At 36.9% G+C, this 17215-nt stretch overlaps 1 protein-coding gene across 8 annotated transcripts in view; it reads left to right on the forward strand.

The window, feature by feature from the left end:
* The window catches only part of LOC133636311 (growth factor receptor-bound protein 10-like), a 148773-nt gene that overhangs the window by 94746 nt on the left and 36812 nt on the right, over positions 1-17215 (forward strand). For all 8 annotated transcript variants that reach the window (XM_062030189.1, XM_062030184.1, XM_062030185.1 and 5 more), the window contains 6 exons: positions 7187-7285; positions 7349-7426; positions 10648-10764; positions 10826-10892; positions 11632-11719; positions 15185-15278. In XM_062030189.1, coding sequence (XP_061886173.1) covers positions 7187-7285; positions 7349-7426; positions 10648-10764; positions 10826-10892; positions 11632-11719; positions 15185-15278 — 543 coding nt within the window. The remainder of the gene's footprint in view (positions 1-7186; positions 7286-7348; positions 7427-10647; positions 10765-10825; positions 10893-11631; positions 11720-15184; positions 15279-17215) is intronic.

Raw genomic sequence — 17215 nt, forward strand, 5'->3', positions numbered from 1 at the left:
CATATTTTTCAGATTATAAATTGCAATTTTTTTCATAGTTTGGCCGGGGTTGCGATTTATACTCTGCAGCGACTTATGTGTGAAATGATTAACACATTAGCGTAAAATATCAAATATTATTGATCTCGTTGACGTAAGAGACTAGACGTATAAGATTTCATGGGATTTAGCGATTAGGAGTGACAGATTGTTTGGTAAACGTATAGCATGTTCTATATGTTATAGTTATTTGAATGACTCTTACCATAATATGTTACGTTAACATACCAGGCACGTTATTTATGCCTCATATAACGTACACTTATTCAGCCTGTTGTTCACTATTCTTTAGACATCTTGCTGTTGGATTTTATCAAATACATTTCCCCCGACTTATACTCCAGTGCGACTTATATATGTGTTTTCCCTTCTTTATTATGCATTTTCAGCCGGTGCGATTTATACTCTGGAGCGATTTATAATCCAAAAAATACGGTAAATTGAAATACTGCTATTATTGCACAAGCAGTTGGCATGAACACGCATGGAAAATGACACCAACAAAAGCATACAAAAGTGGGGATGTGTACTTAGTCTGGGTATTTTTTGCTAGCGGATCCTAATTGGGTCGGTCCAGGAAGACCGTTAAGATTCTGGACAAATGATACGGCTATCTGTAATTCTTTTTTTAATCCAACTGACTATCGTCATTTTGACACATTCAGTTGACGTGCCGCTGCTACGCGTAAAAACAGGGGTAGATGATAATCAGCTTGGAATAATCACAAAGAACAATAAAGTTTGTAAAACAAAAAGTTTTCCTCCTAGTCTCTAATAATAGTGTCAGTTCGAAGGGAGCGCGCTTTACCCCCGCACTTTATCAACCTTTTACTAGTGATCCAGTTATCCACACGCCAATATTAATCCACTCAAAGTGAAAAATGTTACTAATCACCAAGTCTTTTATTTTATATAACACACATGCACATCGATAGCTGTCAACACTCAATATAGTGCGTCACACTAATACGTCCCTGTGCAACAAACACAAATAAGCATTCCTGTTTTTACAAAATGTACACCTAACATGCTAATTGATAGTATTGACTTATAGTGATGATGTTTGATAAGAAATGATCGAGTTCGAGCCTATTATCGAATCCTCTTATCGAACCGATTCCTTATCGGTTCTCTTATGGAGTCCAGATAGGTTGTTGTATATGGAAAAAAACACACAATATTTGGTTTAACAAAAGCTCACTTTATTATATAAGAAAAAAATAAAATAAAATAAATAAATATTGACTGTTACCCCCCTAAAAAAATTTAAAAAAAAAATAAATATTGACTGTTGTTACCCAAAGTATATTAAGTGGGATTTTTCAGAAAAACAAATATATACAGTAACACAAAAACAAGCTGTATATCACTATAGGTGTATAAATAATAATATAGTGTTAAATAAAAACTGTAAATAATACAGCTCTCCAAAAAGTGCATTTCTGCTGCTATTTGACATAACTGTTTGTACCCTAGCACCTCCAAAACCCTCAAATCTAAACTCCAAACATCCCAGAACAAGCTAGTCAGATTACTTCTAGACCTCCACCCCAGATCCCACCTCACTCCTACCCACTTCTCCAAAGTGGGCTGGCTCAGGGTGGAGGACAGAGTAAAACAACTTGCACTGAACCTAGTCTATAAAATCCGCTACACCTCCCTGATACCAAAGTACATGTCAAACTACTTCCTTAACGTAAATGACCGCCATAACCACAACACCAGGGGGAGCTCCACTAACCACGTTAAAGTCAGACCTACACTGTTCCAATATCCATTTCTCTGTTCTCAATTGTTGATGACTGATGATAACAACCAAACCTAACCCCCCCCCCCCCCCCCTCCTCCACACCCTGGATTGTAAATAATGTAAATAATTCAATGTGATTATCTTGTGTGATGACTGTATTATGATGATAGTATATATATCTGATAGTATATATCTGTATCATGAATCAATTTAAGTGGACCCCGATTTAAACAAGTTGAAAAACTTATTGGGGTGTTACCATTTAGTGGTCAATTGTACGGAATATGTACTTCACTGTGCAACCTACTAATAAAAGTCTCAATCAATCAATCAATGATGCTTTGACATTTTTGCACTTTATTTCTTTATTGAAAGAAAATTCTATGAAGAGAAAAGTTGTTTGCAAATGTGGTTACAATGCTAAAAAATGAAAAGTTAAAGCTAAAAAAAGAAATACACTTTATTGAGTTAATATTATTTTTTTATAGGGGGAAAGATGTTATGAGCTAGGGAAAATAACAACTACACTACCCAGCATGCAACGGGAGTGACGGGCATGCACGGTAGCCCCGAAAATTGTTGTTGCATGTCCCACCTGGCAGCTAAGAATGAGGTTATGAGCACGCTGTGAAAGTAAACGTCAAGAACTCAGCCAACACGCCTCGTCTGCATTATTTATAATTAGACAGACAACACATATACAGTGTGATTTTGTAACGTTTACAAGGAAAGAAAAACAAAAGTTCAAAAAGGGAGATGTCATATATGTATGTGCTGCGGTGTCATATATGTTGTATATATATGTATGTGCTGCGGTGTCATATATGTTGTATATATATGTATGTGCTGCGGTGTCATATATGTTGTATATATATGTATGTGCTGCGGTGTCATATATGTTGTATATATATGTATGTGCTGCGGTGTCATATATGTTGTATATATATGTATGTGCTGCGGTGTCATATATGTTGTATATATATGTATGTGCTGCGGTGTCATATATGTTGTATATATATGTATGTGCTGCGGTGTCATATATGTTGTATATATATGTATGTGCTGCGGTGTCATATATGTTGTATATATATGTATGTGCTGCGGTGTCATATATGTTGTATATATATGTATGTGCTGCGGTGTCATATATGTTGTATATATATGTATGTGCTGCGGTGTCATATATGTTGTATATATATGTATGTGCTGCAGTGTTGTATATATATGTATGTGCTGCAGTGTTGTATATATATGTATGTGCTGCGGTTGTTTTAAGAATGTTGCGACAGCTGCCGTAAAGGAGGTGCGTTGCTAGCCTGGTTGCTATGTTTCCGGTTGGTGGTAAAAGTGTTGGTCATGTGTTTGCACCCTGCTCAAATCTCTCAGTAAAGTTATTCATTGGATTATACCTTTTGTCTTGAACTTTATTACACCTTGGAGCGCTTTTTCCGGTCCATTGTTTTTCCTGCTTTCGCTATCTGCGCCTAATGACTGAGCTACGTGACGTCATTTCTTGTGATGTCTCACGGGGCATTTCTGGTCGGGACGGGATTCCAGGGATTCGAATAAAGAACCAACTCTTTTTCTTTACTATAGTGGTCTCGATAACGGGTACCGGTTCTCAAAAAGGGATTCGTGTCGAGGACTCGGTTCTTTTCTTATTGAACAACCGGTAAAACCACTTTCGAGTATCATCCCTATTGACTTATGTATTTGATAATAAATCATGTTGAAGGTCTGGACTTTGCACATGAATGCCATACATAAATATGTTTTTACTTGACTACTATTTGAACTATTACTATTGGCATAAGCAGTATAATTGTGAAACCCAGTGATGGCATAACTGCATTGCACTGCAAATACGATGTTGCTGGTGCACAACCTCTTGTGCTCATAAAAGTCTGCTTTTACTCCAAATACATATATAGTACTGATAATTGATGGTATTGATAGGGTTTTATCTGTAAACATGAATGTATTTATGTATGAAATATTTCACAAAATATGAGTACATAACTTCTAGAATAGAAATCCATTGAAACTAATAACGTACCACGTATAATGCATCAGATACATTAGCCAGAAAATAAGTCCGCAAGCTAGCCAAAATGAGTAAAAAATAAAGTATTTGGATAGCTTTTTAGCCAAGGGAAAAAAGTCCATGTCTCCCAGCAATGCAGCGTTATGGTGGGTTGTATTTGTCATGCTGTGTACCTGCCACACAGTCTGTGGAAATACTGCCTACATGAAGCTGCTCCCTGCTGGTTGGTCTAGCTGTGTAACCAAACCTGCTTGGCTCCCCTGGTGAACTCTCTAAGGGGAGTTAACTTTGCAAGCTTCTAATGGCACACAGACGTACCCTAAAGCAGGGCTCCCCGACCTTTTTTGCACCAGGGACCGCTTTAATGTAGGCATTATTTTCCAGGGACCGGCTTTCCATGTGTGGCAGATAAATACATATATAGCAAATAAGTGCATGAAAAATGAATATGTGAAAACACTCACCATAACGTTGAATTCCTGGGAACCCCTGGCCTTTGCAAAAAAAGCTCTCCATAGACTTTTGTTTTGTACTCATTTTTGCTAGTAGTAGGCTTTTTTTTTGGCTTTACTATCTGATGGGTTACAGGTGATGCCTCACATTCAAGGACAAGAGCATGGATATATGATGAAGCTAGAAATACTTGACATTAGTTCCAATAGATTTCTGTGGATTTCCATATGCATTCATATTTTGTGCAATATTTCATAAGTAGTTACGCTAATGTTAGCTTTTTTTGCTACAATTTTCCATGCGTAAATACATCTGTTATTGCTAACTACTTGTGTAATAGGACTATGTGCACTTGAACTTACTAGGCCAAAGGAAATGTGTATTTTATTCCTTCAGCACAATTCTTCTATGCAACAATTTAGCACTACCATGGTCACTTTGTTCCTGATCTTAGGTCATCAACCTGATGGAACCTAGCTTTTGACTACAATTACATTTGATATCTTTATTAATGTGCATTGTCCCATGTAAGAAAGATGTAACAAATATAGCAAATGGTGACTTCCTATCAGGAGTTTTATAACACATCTATAAACAAGCTAATTGGTGGGACTGACAAAAGTTAAGTGGGAGAAAATGCGGTCGTTTATAAATGATTTAATGTCTCCGTGCGGCCCGGTAGCAAATGCGTCACGGACCGGTGCCGGTGTTTGGGGACCACTGCCCTAAAGGAAAGCGAAATAACATTGTGACTCTTGCTTTAAAAACATATTCAGCATATTTGGAGCAAGCTAAATAAAGAATGACTGACATGCAGCCACTGATGGTCTGGGTAACGTGAAAGATGAAGGCCACGTGTAAAGCTGAGGTCAGTGGAAGATCAAATAAATACTATTTGTCCAACTACAAAAGACCGCAACATCCATCCATCCGACCATCCATTTATTTTCTTCCGCTTGTCCTTTTTTGGGTCGCTGGAGCCTATCTCAGCTGCAACAGCACTGCTATAACTCACACAATAATACGTAGCAGTTACTTGTACATATTCAGTAAGTCTGGTAAAGGATGAACAATTCTAAGAGCCTCTGACTGGCAGCTGTTACAATTCCTGACAGCGCCCCTACTTTAACAAAGCTAGTCTGATACTTTCTCTCTCTCTCTCTCTCTCTCTCTCTCTCTCTCTCTCTCTCTCTCTCTCTGTGTGTGCGTGAGAGACTAATTTGACTGGCTCACTTAACAATGCAGGTGCACTTTGAAGTTTTTTGTTTTTTTTTTACAACTATGCACAAACTTTTAACTGTAGAATTCCATAAGTTAAAGTAAATATAATTCAATGTATTTTTGAGGAGGCTCTTCAAGTGGTCTGTCGGGTGTATCAATGTAATGTATTCATGTGTTTTATCACGGTGGTGTCTTGTTGTCCCATGTCTCCTTTGCCCTTTTCTGTCCAGTCTTGGCGTTCGTGATTCACAGTTTAACCTGCGCACGCACACACACACACACACACACACACACACACACACACGATGTTGGCTGTGGCTCCGAAGTGAAGGACAGCGGTCAGATGTCTCCCATCATGTCTTGCAGCACTAGTGTGGGGAACATCGCTCTAGTTCCCAGTCTAGAGTGTGTGCAAAGCACTTCATGTGCAAATGTTTCCGTTTAAAAAATACATTTAACAATTTTGAGTGCTAACTGCTTTCCTCTAAATGTAAAAAATCATCACTTTTTAGTCTTGTCACACCTGTAGTATAAAAAAAATGATATGCATGACATGTAGACTAAATCCTTTAAAGCACAGAATAAAAACTAAACTTGTACGTGACATTGCAGTGGCTGTATGGATTTGTTCCTACAGTATATCTGCCACATGTATTATTACGGCTGTCTAAATTCATGCATTCATTTTGATGAATCCATCCATAAATTTATAGGAATTTTAAAGCAAATAAATGCAGCGCAGGATGACTCAAAATTCTTGAGGTCTTTAGCTCCACATTTCTGCCAGTATGTCCAAGTAGTTTGAATGCAAATGTACAGTTGATCCGGTAGTGACAGGCTGCAGATGCAAACGAGACGTTGGTCCTCTAGATCTGAAAAATGACTCCAAAAAACATTAAGAACAATCGACTGACAAAAAGTATCGTAAATATTATTTTGTATAATTATGGTAGAGAATGCACACTGCACCAAAAGCGCTTCAAATAGCACAACAATCTGACAAAAGGAGTGACATGAATGTGGATAAATGTTTTATAAAAGCAGACATGAAATGATGTTGAAGGTTAGCATGTTAAGTGCATTTATATTCTCTTCTTCATTGAGTTGTTTTTGCTAATGCTAAATCAAACATGATTAATATAGGTAAAAAATAAATATTTCTTGTGATCATCAAAATCTAAACAAAAGAAAATGCAAGACATAATTTCTTATTTCAGTAGTCATGCTGCATTGATCATCATGATTTGTTCATGTGATTTTGCAGAAGATATTTCCAAGATAGCGTATTTTTCAGACTCTGAGGTGCTCTTAAAATCTTTCAATTTTCTCAAAAATCAACAGTGCGCCTTCCAACCTGGTGCGCTTAATGAACAGATAAATTCTGGTTGTGCTTACAGATTTCATAGTCATTTTATTTGGTACAAGGTGTAATGATAAGTGTGGTCTCTAAAACATCATCTATGCAACATTTGACCAAAAAACACAATTGCATGTTATATAGACCAAAAGATATAGATAAAAAACAGCATGATATGACCCTTTAAATGAGTCTTATAATCCGATGCGCCCTATGGTCTAAAAAATGTGGTATATTATGTGCTACAGAATTGTATCTGATCCAATTCAGTCTTGCTTGGCCTCATTGGAAGCGACTTTTCAAGTTGTGTTCTTTTTCCCAGCCCAGTAAAGCCAGGGGAGACTGCAAAGAGATGAAGATGTTGTGTGCTGAAGACGAGCAGAGCAGGACCTGCTGGATGACCGCTTTCAGACTTCTTAAGGTACCTAAACCCTTCTTATGTACAAGTTCATCACTGCAAACATTCATGTGCTTGTTTTCCCAGCATGGCATCGTCCTGTATAAGAGTTACAGCGTGCCCCAGCACAGGAAGCCAAACCTGTCACATTTCTCCACGCCTGTGGTAAGAATCATGCAAGCACCCGTTAACTAGCCCATCAACTCACTCTTTGCTACCTGGGTGCTTATGTAACACTTTACCTCATGCCACCAATCACATTAATCATGTGTGAACACAATTTATTCTGACGGCCCATGCTCCTTTACCTTACCTGTGGACAAGTACCTGAGAAGTAGAGCGGGTAGTTTTATGGCAGTGCACAGAGGAGTGCTTTGGCAAAATTCACTTCAGAATAAACCCAGGCAGTACTTGACATAAACGTTTTGAACAAATAAATGACACGCATTTAAGTAACACATTTGAACAATATTTGTGACAAAATATTGAGGTCTTTTAAAGTTAATTTACCGTATTTTTCGGAGTATAAGTCGCACCGGCCGAAAATGCATAATAAAGAAAGAAAAAAACATATAAGTCGCACTGGAGTGTAAGTCGCATTTTTTGGGGAAATGTATTTGATAAAAGCCAACACCAAGAATAGACATTTGAAAGGCAATTTAAAATAAATCAGGAATAGTGAACAACAGGCTGAATAAGTGTACGTTGTATGAGGCATAAATAACGTGCCTGGTATGTTAACGTAACGTATTATGGTAAGAGTCATTCAAATAACTAACATATAGAACATGCTATTAGGGATGATACTCGAAACTGGTTTTCCCGGTTGTTCGATAAGAAAAGAACGAGTCCTCGGACTCGAATCCCTTTTTGAGAACCGGTACCCGTTATCGAGACCACTATAGTAAAGAAAAAGAGTTGGTTCTTTATTCGAATCCCTGGAATCCCGTCCCGACCAGAAATGCCCCGTGTGACATCACAAGAAATGGCGTCACGTAGCTCAGTCATTAGGCACAGATAGCGAAAGCAGGAAAACAATAGACGGGAAAAAGCGCTCCAAGGTGTAATAAAGTTCAAGACAAAAGGTATAATCCAATGAATAACTTTACTGAGAGATTTGAGCAGGGTGCAAACACATGACCAACACTTTTACCACCAACCGGAAACATAGCAACCAGGCTAGCAACGCACCTCCTTTACGGCAGCTGTCACAACCTTCTTAAAACAACCGCAGCACATACATATATATACAACACTGCAGCACATACATATATATACAACACTGCAGCACATACATATATATACAACATATATGACACCGCAGCACATACATATATATACAACACTGCAGCACATACATATATATACAACATATATGACACCGCAGCACATACATATATATACAACATATATGACACCACAGCACATACATATATATACAACATATATGACACCGCAGCACATACATATATATACAACATATATGACACCGCAGCACATACATATATATACAACATATATGACACCGCAGCACATACATATATATACAACATATATGACACCGCAGCACATACATATATATACAACATATATGACACCGCAGCACATACATATATATACAACATATATCTCCCTTTTTGAACTTTTGTTTTTCTTTCCTTGTAAACGTTACAAAATCACACTGTATATGTGTTGTCTGTCTAATTATAAATAATGCAGACGAGGCGTGTTGGCTGAGTTCTTGACGTTTACTTTCACAGCGTGCTCATAACCTCATTCTTAGCTGCCGGGTGACAACATGCAACAACACTTTTCGGGGCTACCGTGCATGCTCGTCACTCCCGTTGCATGCTGGATAGTGTAGTTGTTATTTTCCCTAGCTCATAACATCACATCTTTCCCCCTATAAAGAAAGATTTTAACTCAATAAAGTGTATTTCTTTTTTTAGCTTTAACTTTTCATTTTTTAGCATTGTAACCACATTTGCAAACAACTTTTCTCTTCATAGAATTTTCTTTCAATAAAGAAATAAAGTGCAAAAATGTCAAAGCATCATAACAAACAGTTATGTTCCAATAGCAGCAGAAGTGCACTTTTTGGAGAGCTGTATTATTTTATTTAACACTATATTATTATTTATACACCTATAGTGATCACAGAGACAGCTTGTTTTTGTGTTACTGTATATATTTGTTTTTCTGAAAAATCCCACTTAATATACTTTGGGTAACAACAGTCAATATTTATTTTTATTTTTTTATTTTTTTTAGGGGGGTAACAGTCAATATTTATTTATTTATTAGATTTTATTTTTTTCTTATATAATAAAAGTGAGCTTTTGTTCAACCAAATATTGTGTTTTTTTCCATATACAGCAACCTATCTGGACTCCATAAGAGAACCGATAAGGAATCGATTCGATAATAGGCTCGAACTCGATCATTTCTTATCAAACATCATCCCTACATGCTATACGTTTACCAAACAATCTGTCACTCCTAATCGCTAAATCCCATGAAATCTTATACGTCTAGTCTCTTACGTGAATGAGATAAATAATATTATTTGATATTTTACACTAATGTGTTAATAATTTCACACATAAGTCGCTCCTGAGTTTAAGTCGCACCCCCGGCCTAACTATGAAAAAAACTGCGACTTATAGTCCGAAAAATATGGTCAATTATGTACGCAAGTAATTTACTAAGATGAATCATGTTTCATCAAAATGCAAAAGTGTGATAAATACATATAAATGTATACATCCTTGTAAACATATAAATATAAACATACTGAAAAGACTCAAATTATAGTTGGTGCATTTATTTACCTTAATTGCAATGCAGATGGGTTATTTCCAAAAGTAAAAACTCCATAATATGTAAGTACAAAAAAGTATGAAGTATAACCACATGTTCATATAATAGTAAGTACAACACAGCAGTACGGCGCAAACTGCTTCATATATATTTTGATATACTGTATATATATATTATTTTGGACATGTTTAAAAAAGCAAAACAAAGAAGTAATTAAAAGAAAGTGATGTATACAATTGCAATACGATACATCACATTTTACAGTTTCACAAAAGGAATAGGAAGAAGCCGAGCTTATTTAATCCTACTCCTACTTTCAGTCTAGAAATCATTTCTAACACAATTGTTCACTTCCTTTTTCAAGCTTTAACACAACAACGTGTCCGACGAGATGAGTTTTATGAAGTGAATGAAAGAAAAAGTGTTGCTGTCTGAACATGAGTGGAGCAGACAGGATTTGTCATGCCTCACTGACTGTGTCTGGCTTCTTACACCTCTGACCTTTGTCCCCCTTCTTCTGCTCCATTCCCTCACCCTCTGCCGACCCTAAAACCTCCCCAAACCAGCGGAGTGTGTCTGAAAACTCTCTGGTGGCGATGGACTTCTCAGGAAGAACGGGCCGCGTCATCGACAACCCCGTGGAAGCTCAGAGCGCCGCCCTAGAGGAGGGTCAGACGTGGCGGGTAAGACCTGGTCACGTGACGTCTAATCATGTGACATTGAAACTCTCTTCATGTGTCCTAGAAACGGAGCCAGCGTATGAATGTCCTGGGCAGCTCGTCACCTTTGCACCCGTCCTCTTTGAGCACAGGTAGACATTTGCCAAATACAAAAGTTCTTCTCGGCTTGTGCACAATTCTGATTCCAACACTTCAGTTCCACTATTTCTACATGAATTGGCTCCACTGCACAGGAAGTTTATTTGAATAACAGGAAGTGGAATTCAATTTCCTGCAGTTCAGATCAATTCCTTATAGCCAAGTTACACGTTTAACAAAGGTTGTAGCTTCAATTCTTCTAAGCAAACACATATCAGCTCCATTATTATTTACATTTGAAAATGAACAAACCACACAGTTGTGGTAAATTGCAATAATCATGAAGCATTTTCCCATAATTAGAAACTCATACGGAATACATCAAATAAAATCACCTCTTTTATAGAATAGCATTTGCTGTCATTGAAATATAAAGTGTTGTGCTTTACTCAATCTTGGGGTGGTTGGTAGAGTGGCCGTGCCAGCAACTTGAGGGTTCCTGGTTCGATCCCCGCTTCCGCCATCCTAGTCACTGCAGTTGTGTCCTTGGGCAAGACACTTTACCCACCCACACTGCTTTAAATGTAACTTAGATATTGGCTTTCACTATGTAAAGCGCTTTGAGTCACTAGAGAAAAAGCGCTGTATAAATATAATTCACTTCACTTCACAATCTCACTTTGAAATGCAATTCAAATGCTTGGAATTTAATTGAAATTTGGGAGACGTTTTTTTTACAAGCCTGATGCATATAGCGTGTTAGCCCTTCCTAATGCCAGTGTGTTCTCCCAGTCATCCACAGGACGCAGGTTTGGTTTCACGGTCGCATCATGAGAGAAGAAGCCCACAAAATGATCATCCAACAAGGCCAAGTAGACGGGTAAAAAGACATGCACATATGCCAGATGAACACAAATATCCAGACACCCTCTTTAAGTCACATCATAGATGTAGAATACTGTACATTGTATTTGTCTGCAACCACATACAGTCAAGCCTCCATTGCTTTTTCAACATGCTTTGGAAATCAAAACGTTTGGACAGTGAAGCAAAGTAAAGTTACCTATAAAAACATGCAAGATTGTCATAAGTCCCTATTATAGTCAACTTAGATGGAGTGTTTCAACATTGGGACTTTGTGATTCACCTATCCAAACATCACAAAATATGATCAAATCTACAAACCCCGTTTCCATATGAGTCGGGAAATTGTGTTAGATGTAAATATAAACAGAATACAATGATTTGCAAATCCTTTTCAAGCCATATTCAGTTGAATATGCCACAAAGACAACATATTTCATGTTCAAACTCATAAACATTTTTCTTTTTGTGCAAATAATCATTAACTTTATAATTTGATGGCAGCAACACGTGACAAAGAAGTTGGGAAAGGTGGCAATAAATACTGATAAAGTTGAGGAATGCTCATCAAACACTTATTTGGAACATCCCACAGGTGTGCAGGCTAATTGGGAACAGGTGGGTGCCATGATTGGGTATAAAAACTGCTTCCCAACAAATGCTCAGTCTTTCACAAGAAAGGATGGGGCGAGGTACACCACTTTGTCCACAACTGCGTGAGCAAATAGTCAAACAGTTTAAGAACAACGTTTCTCAAAGTGCAATTGCAAGAAATTTAGGGATTTCAACATCTACGCTCCATAATATCATCAAACGGTTCAGAGAATCTGGAGAAATCACTGCACGTAAGCAGCATGGCCGGAAACCAACATTGAATGACTGTGACCTTCGATCCCTCAGGCTGTACTGCATCAACAAGCGACATCAGTGTGTAAAGGATATCACCACATGGGCTCAGGAACACTTCAGAAACCCACTGTCAGTAACTACAGTTGGTCGCTACATCTGTAAGTGCAAGTTAAAACTCTCCTATGCAAAGCGAAAGCCATTTATCAACAACACCCAGAAACGCCGCCGGCTTCTCTGGGCCTGAGCTCATCTAAGATGGACTGATACAAAGTGGAAAAGTGTTCTGTGGTCTGACGAGTCCACATTTCAAATTGTTTTTGGAAATATTCGACATTATGTCATCCGGACCAAAGAGGAAAAGAACCATCCAGACTGTTATCGGCGCAAAGTGTAAAAGGCAGCATGTGTGATGGTATGGGGGTGTATTAGTGCCCAAGACATGGGTAACTTACACATCTGTGAAGGCACCATTAATGCTGAAAGGTACATACAGCTTTTGGAACAACATATGTTGCCATCTAAGCGCCGTCTTTTTCATGGATGCCCCTGCTTATTTCAGCAAGACAATGCCAAGCCACATTCAGCACGTGTTACAACAGCGTGGCTTCGTAAAAAAAGAGTGCGGGTACTTTCCTGGCCCGCCTGCAGTCCAGACCTGTCTCCCATGGAAAATGTGTGGCGCATTATGAAGCGTAAAATACGACAGCAGAGACCCCGGACTGTTGAACGACTGAAGCTCTACATAAAACAAGAATGGGAAAGAATTCCACTTTCAAAGCTTCAACAATTAGTTTCCTCAGTTCCCAATCGTTTATCGAGTGTTGTTAAAAGAAAAGGCCATGTAACACAGTGGTGAACATGCCCTTTCCCAACTACTTTGGCACGTGTTGCAGCCATGAAACTCAAAGTTAATTATTATTTGCAAAAAAAAAAAATAGTTTGAGTTTGAACATCAAATATGTTGTCTTTGTAGTGCATTCATTTGAATATGGGTTGAAAATTATTTGCAAATCATTGTATTCTCTTTATATTTACATCTAACACAATTTCCCAACTCATATGGAAACGGGGTTTGTAGTTCAATCCATATATACAGTATGTATCAAATAAACATGAAAATTAATATATATGTATCAAATAAACATGAAAATTCATATATATGTATCAAATAAACATGAAAATTAATATATATGTATCAAATAAACATGAACATTCATATATATGTATCAAATAAACATGAACATTCATATATATGTATCAAATAAACATGAAAATTCATATATATGTGTCAAATAAACATGAACATTCATATATACAGGTATCAAATAAACATGAACATTCATATATATGTATCAAATAAACATGAAAATTCATATATATGTATCAAATAATCATGAACATTCATATGTGTCAAATAAACATGAAAATGCATATATATGTATCAAATAAACATGAAAATTAATATATATGTATCAAATAAACATGAACATTCATATATATGTATCAAATAAACATGAAAATTCATATATATGTATCAAATAATCATGAACATTCATATATATGTATCAAATAAACATGAAAATGCATATATATGTATCAAATAAACATGAAAATTAATATATATGTATCAAATAAACATGAACATTCATATATATGTATCAAATAAACATGAACATTCATATGTATGTGTCAAATAAACATGAACATTCATATATATGTATCAAATAAACATGAACATTCATATATATGTATCAAATAAACATGAAAATGCATATATATGTATCAAATAAACATGACAATTAATATATATGTATCAAATAAACATGAAAATTCATACATATGTATCAAATAAACATGAACATTCATATATATGTGTCAAATAAACATGAACATTCATATATATGTGTCAAATAAACATGAAAATGCATATAAATGTATCAAATAAACATGAAAATTAATATATATGTATCAAATAAACATGAAAATTCATATATATGTATCAAATAAACATGAAAAGGGGGTAATTGATTAAGATGTTCTTCATTATCAAAATAACAACAATCAGAACTGTCAAAGCGAGCGCACACATTCAAGTTTTTTTGGTGTTTTAAAAAAACGTTAACAACCATTTTGCTACAACAATAATAAAATAGCATAGAATAATTTTTACCTTGCTGTCCCGGAGCAGAGAGAGGAGGGTAAAGTGTGTGCGGGCTCCCTCTCCTTTCTAAGTCCACAGCGAATCCTTGCCTTCTTTCCAGACTGGTTTGTTGGCTTGTTTGGAGCCATAGTAAGTAGCAAAATAGACTAAACTTGGTGAATGGCGAGATAGGAAAGACAGGCTGAAGCTCTGAGAAGTGGCCACTGTGTAAACAGGATGTCACGTAGGTAGCTCCGCCTCTCCCAAATGGCAGCGCCCTAAGGCTTCACGCAGCACACAAAATGAAGTGTTGGTAAACAAAAGCGTGGAGGAATTTTTGGCGCGATCTAAAGATTTGTAAACCAAAAAGTTGACAAAAAGAGGTGTTGGTGAATGGAGGTTCCACGATACGTATTGGTCCATGTCTGCCAATAATACTTTTTCCTTCTACGTATGTTACACTTGTTTCAAATGTCTTTGGGTTGTGTGCAGGTTGTTCCTGTTGCGGGACAGTCAGAGTAACCCCAAGGCCTTCGTGCTCACCATGTGCCACCACCAGAAGATCAAGCACTTCCAGATCCTACCGGTAAGTAGCAATAATAATGTGCTTCAGGACATTTACCACCAAACCTGCTATTGCTTAATGCAGCAACGGAAAATACACCAGCCGGCCAAAACATTCCCTCTCTAATATTCCACTCAACCTCCTTTAGCTTTCATTACAGCAAGCATTTCCTTTTTGGCATCATGTCGCTAATCTTATGCAATCTCCTAGCAATCATTTCCATGCAGAGTTGCATTCTGGGGAGAAAAAAAAGTCTATTAAAGATAAGAAAGTTGGACCTCTGTGCATACCCAAATATTTGTATGGGATTCAAATTCTGCAGTGGATTCTTTGTGCATACACTGATGTGCTGCTTTCCTGGGAAAAGGCTCAGTTTGGACTCATCAAGACCACATGACCTTTTTTTTTTATTTTTTCCATCGCTCCAGAGTACGATTCTATCAATGATATGCACTGAGAAGTCTGTTATTGTTTGAGGGGGTCTTTGTGAAAGAGAAACAAAGATTTATTGATTTGATCAAAGGAAAACATGGAGATGATGCATCAGATTGCACATAATGGATGAGAAAAATCCCTTGGTGAAAAAAGACAGAGCAAGTACCGTATTTTTCGGAGTATAAGTCGCCCCGGAGTATAAGTCGCACCGGCCAAAATACACAGGCATGTGATTTTTCCGTCTAAAGTCGGAATTCCGTCTTTTTTAATCTCGGGGGGAAAAAAATTATCTTCCGTTTTTCCGTTTTTTTTCCGACCCTAAATCAAGATTCGAGACGTAGTTTATATTACGCCCTAGTTGATTGGTCGATATGTTCCTTGTGACCAATCAGGACATCTGTTATGAATGATGACGTTAATAACGTCATCATACCGCCATTTTCCATATGTAAACGATGTCGGTTCTCGAGAGAAAGGACGCTTTACGAGTAAAATAAATTGATAAACATGTCAAAAATAAGTTTGGATGGGACTGGATGGAAAGGGAAATCACTGATACTGTTGGGAAGAAGGAAGTTACGACTTTGTTCGGTGATTTTATTCGGAAAATCGATGGTCCCGGAAAGGTTTTGTGCACGTGGTGTCATGATAATATTGACTATGGATCGCGAGGTTTCAAGGCTTTGGAAGTACATGCGAAACGCCAAAAACATATGAAACAACTTGAAGCAAGGAAAACTAACTTTTCACTAGCTGCTACTTTTGGATGTCAACCGAAAGTGACATGGAGAGGAAAGATCCACCCACAAGCCACTTCAGTTGCAGACAGGGTTGTTAATAATGAGGTAAGCTAAAAAATATTTGCTTGCGAAATACGCACGTTTGTTTTAAATATTAACCAATTATTGCTTTGCGAAATATAAATGGGTTTTTCTAAAAATAAAAAGCCACGTGAAAATATATTATGAAATTACAGAAATTCAAAGAGTCGCATTATTGATTCCAGTTAACAATTTATTTGAAATACATTTGCATATAATACTATTTTGTAATATTAAGTTCTTATGTAGTCTCTTGAAACTATTGTCAGTGGTGTAACAATCTTGAAGGTAAATATTTTCACACTTGTTTCATGCAATATGTCCGTGTCCTCACATTATTATTATTTCCTATTTTCAAATATGAGTAAACAATACTAAACATGTTTAATTATTTTCATAAATGTATATCCTATTTTGGCGAAAAGAATGAAATGTTTACATTTGGTATTTTGTTATATTTATCCAAAAATCCAAAAAAGAAGCTACAAAAGCAGAGACCAAAAAGAAAATGCAGGCTGCTCAGAAATGTGCAAGGAAGGCTCATGTTAGGACTCTCCGAGGAAGCTAATGTGTGAAGGGAACTGAAGTCATGTGGTGATACTGTAAATAAACTGTAGATAATATCACTGATCAATGTGACACCTGTGGATGTGAAACTAAATATTAGTGACTAAATACTGTTGGGACTGAACCATATACAGT

The sequence above is a fragment of the Entelurus aequoreus genome, linkage group LG20, assembly GCF_033978785.1.
Source record: "Entelurus aequoreus isolate RoL-2023_Sb linkage group LG20, RoL_Eaeq_v1.1, whole genome shotgun sequence".
Classification (NCBI taxonomy): Eukaryota; Metazoa; Chordata; class Actinopteri; order Syngnathiformes; family Syngnathidae; genus Entelurus; species Entelurus aequoreus.